Genomic DNA, 9,947 nt, shown 5'->3' with positions numbered 1-9,947 from the left:
TGGAGGCCTTTGTCAAAACAGGCCTTAAATAAAGAGCTTTTAAAATGAAATATCCAAAACAGATCACTACAAAGGTGTATGTGATTTTCTTTTTAACAGTTTCCACAGACAGCATCATCCAGAAGTTTGCCAGGGAAAGCCGAAGGAGGGTCTTCCATGAAACACAGAAATCAGGTAAGCGAGGGAAAAGGAAGCAGTTCCTGGAGGATTTGTGTGTGTGTGTGTGTGTGTGATGAGACACCTGCCAGCTCTTCACAAGTGAACCTTGTGTTCAGGGAGCTCACCTCAAAGAATTACTTCACATGCTGAAAGAACTACATAGATTTTATAAAAACAAACTTGCAGTAAGTCTCAAAAACAGCTGCCTACTTGCCTATCCCATATTGAAATCTTTAAAGCATAACAACAGTTACGTATGTTGCCATATTTACCGGTTATCCCAGATTTCTAAATCCACGGCTTTCGGCTGGGTTCCTGGCCGGCACCCGGGGGCGGGCAGCTGCCGTGCGCGGTGCGGAGCCGAGTGGGCGGCGAGGGCCGCGCCGAGAGCGGGCGGGCAGGAAACCTCCGTCCCGGCGTCCCGGAAAAGCAGCCGGAGCCTTGGGCTGCCGGTCAGTGCGGTGGAAGAGGGAGCGGGGAAGAAGTGCGTGCGGTCAGAAAGGAGCAACAGGAGCAGGCATAAAGGAAGGAGCGCCATCGGGGAGGGGCCCGGCCTCGCCAGGGCGGCTGGGCTACCCACGGTGAGCCGACCACCGGCGGGAAGCGCCCTGAGGGAGTGCGGCTGTTCCCGCCCATCCGCCTGGCGCGGGACGGGCCCGCGGGCGCCGCCAGGCGGTGGGGCTGCCCGCGGGCCTGCAGCTGTCCCGTGCCCGCCCTCAGCGAGGTGCGGCGGCGGCGCTGGCCGCTGTCCCTCGGCGCCGCGGCAGCTGCGGGCAGGGCGGTGCGGCGGCTGCGGGGCCGGCGGCGGCGCGCGGGGCGGCGGCGGAGCCCTCGCCGCGGGGCAGGACGGAGCGGGCCGCCCGGCGGAACTCCTCGCTGCGCCACGTGTAGAGCAGCGGGTTGAGGGCCGAGAGGGAGCAGAGCAGCAGCCAGCTGGCGGCCTGCAGCGCCGGCGGCGCGGGGCGCAGGAAGAAGCCCAGGAGGCTCACCCACACCAGGGGCTGGGTGCCCAGGAGGAAGACGCAGCAGAGCAGCAGGACGGAGACGCTGCTGAGGCGGCGCTGGGCGCGGCGGGGCGGCGGCGGGGCGGCGGGGAAGGGCAGCTGGTGGAGGAGGTGGAAGTTGAGGACGCTGACGCGCTTGGCGCTGCCCCGCACCCGCCGCACGATGCCGAGGTAGCAGTGCAGCAGCAGCGCGGTCTGGCCCAGCACGGCCAGGGCGAGGAGCAGGGCGGTGTAGCCAGAGCTGCCGTCCGTCTGCCGCGGGGGCGGCTGCTGGGCAGAGCCCGGGGTCCAGAGCCCGGGCAGCAGCGGGACCAGGAGCAGGGCGAGGGCCCAGGAGAGCCCGATCATGCAGCCCGTGTGCCTCCGCTGGTAGAGGGCCTGGTACACGCTGGGCAGCTTGGTGATGAGCACGTACCTGTTGAAGGCCACCAGCAGGTGAGAGGCCAGGGAGACGGTGAGGCCGAGGCCGAGGAGCCCCCCTCGGAGCAGCCGGTACTCCGCCGAGCGAAGGGAGGAGGAGTTGGGCGGCAGCAGCCCCAGCACGGCCTCCTGGGGCATCCACAGGGCGCACACGCTGAGGTCTGCCGCACAGCCGTTCACTATGAAGGCATTACTGGTTGTCTGCAGCTTCTTGAAGGAGAAGACTAAATAGATGACCATTACATTGGATAAAGTCCCTGAGATAGCCAAGACTGCATAGAGCAGCGAGAGGAAGATGCGGGTCCCGGAGGAGTCCTCCCAGAGCAGCAGGAGGGGCGAGCTGGCACTCCAGGAAGAGGCGTTGGGCATCTCGCTGAACGCAGCTCAGTTTTGACTTCTCCCTGTAAATCCCATCCTTGTCTGGGTCGGAAGATCCTACTGCAGGAGTCCCCCACCAAGCACAAGGGAGGATGTGCAGCTGAGAGACTCTAAGGCAGGTTTCAGTCATACAAGCTGCAAGGTCCAGAAAACACAGTTTCCAGTAATGATCCAAAGAACAGCAGTGTCCAAGGCAGGCAGGTAGCAAGAGATCCCACAGATTGTAGCTAGTGAAGGTGGGTCCATAGGGAGCAGATAGCTGTTAGCAGACCAGAGCGTGACTGAGGATTTTGTAGCTGTGAAAATGCCAAAAGCAGCAGCACCTTGCAATCAGCAGCAGAAAGGCAGCAACTGATACAAAGCTTTGCAGTTTCTCCTGTGCCACAGTACGTACACTGTATATCATTCCAGGAAGATTCAGCCCTTCCACTCTTCATGAATTATTCAGTAGATTTTCAACTTGTTAAATCAAGGAGGGAAAAAAAAAACCAGCCCACCCAACCCAAACCCTGTCATGCTCCAGAAATACTGCAACTACAGTCTGACTCTTTTCTCTTTGCCTTACCAGTTTCCTGGTTCTAACCCATTTACACAACTTTCATTTGCAGCAAGCTTTAAAACCAGTATCAGTCACTTCTGTCTGAAAAACAATCCATTTACTATAGAAATTCCTCTGCTAGATACTCACTTAAACTGATTTTCTTTGGTTATTTTTGTTAAGAGAAAGCACACTATGCTTCTGCAAGCTTAAAGTTAATTTTAGAACTGGTCTATAACAACAGTATACTTTCCAAATTAAATCCTTCAAACATGTTAGATACACAGATCCTTGGTAAGACTTATTTGAGGAAGCCGGTCCTCAGTCTACATATTCTACATTTTTTTTTTTCTACATAAAACTCAGCTTTTCTCAGCCTGCAGGAAATCCTGCATCACCAGCCTTCCAGAGGTAAATGCTGGTGTCAGTAAGTACACAGATAAAACAGAATCAGTGTAGCATTTGAAACAGTCTTGCACTAAAATTAATTCAGAGCACAAGTTCCCGCAGAGGTGAATGACAGGTTCTTAGGTGGACTAAAAAGCTAGTCAAAGAGTAGGACTTAACAGTCTCTTCCCAAATGGGAAAGAGTTAGTAATGGGATTCTCCCAGGAACTCCACAGTGCTTTACTCAAATGTTAACTGTCCTTACCCTGGACAAGACTTAATAAGAAACTAAATAAAAGAATTCACATTTCCTCTCAAAAGCTTGCCAGAGAAGGAATGCTGATTAATTTTGGGGTGAGTCTAGGAGAAAAGCTGCTTTTACAGGTGGGTTCTATGCGGGCTACAGATGTAAGCAATCTCAGCTCGTAAGCTATGACCTGTATCCTGACCAAAGATATCTTTGTAAGGTGTTTTCAGGTATTGTTAAACTCACAATGCTAGCAAATGACAATACCACAGTAATGTGTTAGGATGTAATTATAGTTACAATATAAATTCTTTACGATAATGACGTTAGTTTGTGTGGGTCAATGGATTATTTTGTTGCAACACAGCACATTTTTTATTTGACAGAAAGGCTCATTTTTGCAATTGACCAGACTATTGATCCAAACGTGGATTTGTTACAAACATGAATATCTATGTTCTTTTTTAATTAAGTAGATTGCTCATGTGCTTAAGGTTAAAGACATAACCCAAGTGATTTACTTGATCAGGCCCTTAATTACCATATTTTTTGCCTGCTGCACTTTACAGTGTAGATCTAATCAAGTGTCAAACCTTCTGAGGCCTTTCATTGTTTAGCTGTCAGTAGAGAACAGTTATTATAGAAACTAAAATCCTCCTCTTTCTGCAGTACTGTAATTGAAAAAATATTCTCTAAATCTGTAACAAGAAATATCACACTAACCAAAGAGCTTCATAAAGCATACTTTAAAGAGATGATAAAGAGTTTTCAGAAGGCATTAGCCAAAGAATCATGGGCCCAGTCGAGACATCTAGATTTATTTAATCCATCCTTATATGTTTATCAAGCCCCTCTTTAAAGATCTCATGTGCTACTGCTTGTTCTCCCAGAACACTGAGATATATTTATATATGAAGCAACAGAAATGGTAAAGTTCAAGGATACGCGATCAGAGGATATGAAACCAATTTCAGGGTATTTTTTAAAGCTGCAAGGTTCTGAAGACCTACCTGACCTTTCACTGTCCCCAAATTAGTTGTTGTTCTTAAGACGTCAATTGTTACAGAATACTGGCTATATATATCATTCAAGAACAAAAAATGTGTTCTATATTAGCTGGAATTTACTGCATTTCATATAATAAATTTAAGTTTAGAAAAAGGCTAAGGGAGTGGTTGATGCCTGCATACTATAAACTTTTTAATTAGCTGTTCTTCCTTTATATTTACTCTACACATCCAAATCAACATCCATTAATTTTCTGAATGTAGTGGCAAAAGCCTTTTATTGTGTTTTTAGGTTAGACTGTCCCTAGAATTTGGGCAGCTCCGAAAATATCCACTGTATTCCTGGCTTTGCTATTCCTTTAGAGTGGCTGTGTAACAGTTACACACTTTCCACATCAACTATTGCAGTACAGACTGACAGGAATATCAAACACTGGGGATAAATAATCATGCAACACAACAAACTTTGCTGAAAATCAGCATCAGAGTTAAACAATGTTAGAACTGTTTCCGGCTAGCTTTTAACTGAAGGAAGGATAAAAAGCTAAATGAAAATAATATTTTAGGTTCTTATGGCCAAAGATCCTGCTGTTAGTGAGACTGAGTCCTGTTGCACATGCAAAAAAGACAATGGTATAGTACACCTTTAAAAAGGGTCATTGTCCAGGAAAAAAGTTTCTTCAATTCAGACACAGCTTTTAAATTATGCTATTTTAAAATATAACCTTTACATCATAATATCAACACATTTATTAAATACTTGACATTATAAAAAGCAAATACAAGAAATTTAGCTAGAGAGATTGCTTATAAAAGATACCTGTCATACTAATGTCTTTTCGCAATGTCATCTTATTTATAAAGAGCTTATGTGCTGTAGAGGAAAGCAGGTGATTTTGAAGAGCTACTCTTCAATTAGAGATCTAATCATATTAGTTTACATCAAAAGATCCAAGTAAGAAAAGCCAAGAAACAAGGAAGCTGGCTGATATAGGCATTTTATTATCAATTAGCTGTATGTATATATATTTCTACATTTCAAAATTAAACAATATTTTATTAAGGAAAACTATTTATAACAAAGTACATGACAAAATTCTTTATAAGAGGTAGAATTACCTTACCATTAATCTACAATTCATATACAGTATATTGTATATATATGCACACACATATGCTACTTTGTGTGTGTATATGTTACATATACACAGTTGTGAAAAAAGTACAGTATTGCATGTAAATTTTATTCAGTGATTTATATAGCTGCTCTCACTATTTCTTATTAACACTTTCAGGACAACTTCCCATAGCAATTTGTGCTCTGATCTTTTTAAAAAAATAACGTGGCACTTCATCTTAACTTCAGTTGTAAAGCAAATGCAGGGCATTCACAGGTCTTCAGAAACAAAACCTGACAACTGAATCAAATTTAATTTTCAAGTTCCCACAGATATTGGAAAAACTCATAGGTAACAAATCTGTTTTGTTTTTGTCTTCTAAGTTACTGGCAAATCAAGTCCTCACAGCCGCTTACTTTTTTTTTTTGCTTACTATGCACTTGTGGAGTTCTGAAAATTTTACACATCATCTCTATTACTTCACTGTCATACCACTTCATTCTAAGTCTCATTCCTAATCACACCTGATTAAACTATATGTGAAAGAGCATCTTTACTACTGACAAAAACATTGTGTGATACATGGTTACATTAGCTGTATGTTTAACAATAGTTTTCAAATTAAAAAGTTCGTGAAGTGTCCCATTGATAAGTTAAAATTTAATATACTTCTAACATTTACTTTAGTATGCTTTGATAATGAAAATGTACACGTACTGACAAACGTAGGTTAAAAACACGTAAGTATGCAGCACTGCCAAATTCATTGTACAAACACATTCTTACCAACTTAAGTTTGGTCTGCTTTAATTTTTTGCAGTATATATTGCATAGCAAAATTGAACATCCTGCATTGGAAAGAAAAAAGTTAAAATGTTCCTTTAAGACAAACTGAAAGAAAGCACTAATTGTACAATTGAATCATCAGATAAATTACTTTCTCTTTGTAACTGAAGATGTACATTACATCTCAAAAAAAATATTTTCCCTTTATTTTTCTTTCACAGTGTTTCCTTATGAAACATTAGCAGCTGAAAGTGAAAAGCAGACTACGTATCAAGTGCTTTCAGTTGATAGTGCAATAACTAGTCTCTCGCTAGTTAGACTTCCATTAAGTTACCAGAAGACCAATTAGTGAAAAAGTAGTTACATTAGGCTTTTAGAAATAATGATGGACCCATAAACCAAGAAAAACATCTCGTTCATTAAAAAATTTTCATCTTTGATAAACACGTAAAAATTATTTAAAATACACATTTTTGTAGCAAATAAGTGAACACTAAATTAAAATATATTCTATTTTTTTTACACAATTTATATATATATTGCTTACCAAAATATTCTCTTAATACATATTTTAACACTGTACCCAAGTTAATAAATGTCTTAATGAAACTCATTAGAAATATATTCAAGCTGTCTCAGCATTAAAAATTTAAATCTGTATATAACATAGGGTAAAATAATTTCCATAAATTCAACATCAGTGCATCTGCAGTAGTCATTAAAAAGAAATTTCTGCCCGTTAAGAAGTCTCCTCTTGGTGTCAAGGTTTTATTATGTCTTGTACTGAAGATTCCTTCTCTGAGTGAGCAGCTTCCTTAAGTTCTCCTTCATAAAGGACTTTGATTTTAAGATCTCAACAGGTTTCACCAAAGCAGCAAGGCTTTTGTACTGAACATACTCAGACTGAAGGGACTGTGCAGAGAAAAAAAAATACTGATTAAAACTCACTGAGGAGGTTATACTTCTATATAATATGCATTCTGCACTTAAAGATAAGTAGTAGAGGAAGGACAGGAAGAAGAAAAACAGAGTTGGAGTGGGACCTGAATCTCAGCCTAGGTAAAGATGAATAAAAAAGAAGAAACTCAAAACCTGGGTACAGCAAAGACCATCAACTTTCCTGTATCTACACTTACTTTTCCCAACCAAATTCTAGAGATTCTTGAAGAAAGTGTTACAAGTCCTTTAAAACACCACCTTAAAACAATGCCTTAAAAATGTGTTGGAAAAACATATGATTGCAGTTACTAGAACTGAATTGTTTCCATTTATCCTGAATAAGAATGAAAGTGCTGCTGTAACAAATACAGCATACTTTAGATGCTGATTCAGGTAACGAGATAGGAAACATATATGGTGTAGCTAATTACTGAGAAAAAAGCTACAGCAGTACCATTATGTACAAGAATAAGTTTATGTATGATTATGAAAATGAGATGAAAATAAAGTACTGCAAATGGTTCATCTGGATTAGCAAGCAGCCAGTATAATTAAGAGGAAAGTATAACCTGTTCTACTCTATTTACATTTCTGGTTCTACTGAAGTCTAAGGTTTTATGATAAAGTAATTAATCAGTTTAGCATCCAAACATTTTATTACCTCCTATACTGATGTGTTCAGGAAGTCATTCTGATGAATAAAAAATATTATCTGAGAGCACTCTTTGCTGTACTAGTATGGTTCTAAACAAATAGCAAATAAAAAACCCCAAACCATATTTTAAAACTGCATCAATTCATAAGAATTAGAGAGAACTACTGGAGAACAACATGAATCCCAAGAAAGTTCAGCACCTTAAAGTCTTCTCTTCCATTTTCCCACTGTTCTTAACTAGTCACTATAGAAATGCTCTTTGGCATCCATAGTAAAACCTATTAGAAGTTCATAATAGATAGATAAATCTTCAGAGCGCTAACTAATGTCACAAAACCACTGTTTTTCCTAGATCTTAAGTCTCAGTGTATATTTCCAAAGTTGTCTTTTAAATGCATTTTTACATCTTGAAGATCTGAGACCATCTGGATATTCTTTCCTAGGTTGAAAAAGAAGTGCTGTCAGCATACAAAGATTTGAATACTACTGACTAAAAAGGGTCTGGTTTTAGTACTGGATGGATTCAACACGAAGGGCATAATTTAACAGAAAATACTTTACTGTAAAACTAAGCAGATATAACAAGTATTTTTTTCATTACAGGCTCAGAATCACCATGGAATGGTGAAACTTATTTTTCCTCGCTCCATTCTCTAATAATCATTCTGGATTATTAGCTTTGGTGAGAGCTTTTGTCAAGCTGTTTATTACATGTGCAAGAGTGGGGCAGAAGGAATAGCCCTTCATTACTGAGCACTTGAAACTTCTGCTCTCCATGATCCTCAAAGCCACCTCATTTTCAGAAGTGCATTTTAACAATCAGAAAGATGGCTATGCTTAACTAGAGCAGTATTTGAAATGGATCCTTCAAAACGGAATTCCAGGTAAAGCTGATTAACAAACACAACAAAATGCACAAAATTTAATTATATACTCTCATATGTTGTACAGTAATAGATTACTTGAAGCTTGGACAGATGAAAGATGACCAGAAAGCACTATACTTTTGGTGATCTTGGGAACAGCTAGAGGCAGTTGACGTAGAACTATGAACAGCAGCCCTTTACTTACAGGAATTCTACATCATCATTTAAATAAACAAACAAGAAAACCATAAATTAAAGATTCTGAAGTTTACACGAAAATTCTTTAAATTGTTAGGAATCTACGTTACAAAATACAGAAAAAATAAATGGCAACAGATAATAAAAAGAGCAAATTTCTATCCAGCACGGGTTGCTTGGAAACAAGATAGCATGTTTTGTTCATTTTCATTACAGATGGGTAGGCAAGGTTTATTTCATCTATTTTCAAATTGAGAAATATGTTTTTCAGTGTGTTCCCACCCTCTCCATAGCTCTACTTCATATAGCAAGGATTTCTTCCTAATGTTTCAAAGCCTTTTCTGAATACAGGGAAAAATTAAATCTAAGCAGCATTTTTTACAGATTAAGATTTATTGATGTGACTACCCACAAAGTTCCTCTTACTAAAAACATGATGATAGCTGTAAAAACTGAGCTATTGTAAAGTATACAGACTAATTTTTGAGTTTGAAAAATGAAATTATAGTTGGGGTGAGTTCAGTTTTGTTTGGGTTTTTTTTTTTTTGCTTTTGCAGTTGAAGTAATTTGTGTTCTTAAATCTCTTCACATTGTCCAAAGAGACTGACTACCGTATTTCAAAGGCCTGTAAAGGGCTTTTTCCACACACACCCCCCCACCCACCATTTTGGTTGGTTTTTTAAAAACCTTTTGAGGAGTTTTCTGTTTTAAAATTTACATTCCTACCTCCTATTTGCAGTGACTCAAAGTATGGCCTGTGCTTCTGAAAGCTTTATTAAAAACAAAAAGCCCCAATCCACCTTTACAAGTCATATGCTGGTATTTAACAAAATCTTATTTAAAATAGGGGTAAAAATAGAAGGGAAAAAACAAAGAAAATTGACTGGTGAATTGCAACGATGAGAGCGTAAAATCAGTTAATTGAGTAGAATTCTCAATGTGTACTCCTACAGTGGTCCCATGTGTTAAGCTTGGCGTTTTATACCCAAATATCAGACATTTGCACAAAGAACTAAGAATTAGATAGCACTACAGTTAATGATACCTAATAAAGTTCATGCTGAAGCAACTGTCTAGATCAGTATCATTTTTCTTCTTCAACAGGAGGCGTGAAAAGCCTTCTGGAAGAGAAAATAAGCCACATACCCATGTAGGCACTAGAACCATATTCACACGCATCCAACTTCAGGACCAAGTTAGCTGCGAGTTAACTTTTAAGAGGGAACAACCCTATAGCATTTAGGG

The 9,947-nt window shown here is 40.4% G+C and overlaps 2 protein-coding genes across 3 annotated transcripts in view; both read right to left on the bottom strand.

The window, feature by feature from the left end:
- Positions 1 to 875: 875 nt before the first annotated feature.
- Positions 876 to 1,952, bottom strand: GPR88 (G protein-coupled receptor 88). Its single transcript, XM_010118761.2, has one exon. The coding sequence runs from the start codon at positions 1,950 to 1,952 to the stop codon at positions 876 to 878; it is 1,077 nt and encodes a 358-aa protein (XP_010117063.2).
- Positions 1,953 to 5,122: 3,170 nt separating this feature from the next.
- CDC14A (cell division cycle 14A) overlaps positions 5,123 to 9,947 on the bottom strand; it is a 64,173-nt gene continuing 59,348 nt past the window's right edge. For both annotated transcript variants that reach the window (XM_086753384.1, XM_086753385.1), the window contains one exon: positions 5,123 to 6,956. In XM_086753384.1, coding sequence (XP_086609510.1) covers positions 6,943 to 6,956 — 14 coding nt within the window. In that variant the 3' untranslated portion in view covers positions 5,123 to 6,942. The remainder of the gene's footprint in view (positions 6,957 to 9,947) is intronic.

The sequence above is a fragment of the Chlamydotis macqueenii genome, chromosome 8 (assembly GCF_036417535.1).
Source record: "Chlamydotis macqueenii isolate bChlMac1 chromosome 8, bChlMac1.mat, whole genome shotgun sequence".
Lineage (NCBI taxonomy): Eukaryota > Metazoa > Chordata > Aves > Otidiformes > Otididae > Chlamydotis > Chlamydotis macqueenii.
This window is presented reverse-complemented; position numbering and strand designations above follow the sequence as displayed.

Coding starts and splice junctions, on each gene's coding strand:
- GPR88 (XM_010118761.2), bottom strand. CDS start 1,952: ATGCCCAACGCCTCTTCCTGGAGTGCCAGCTCGCCCCTCCTGCTGCTC.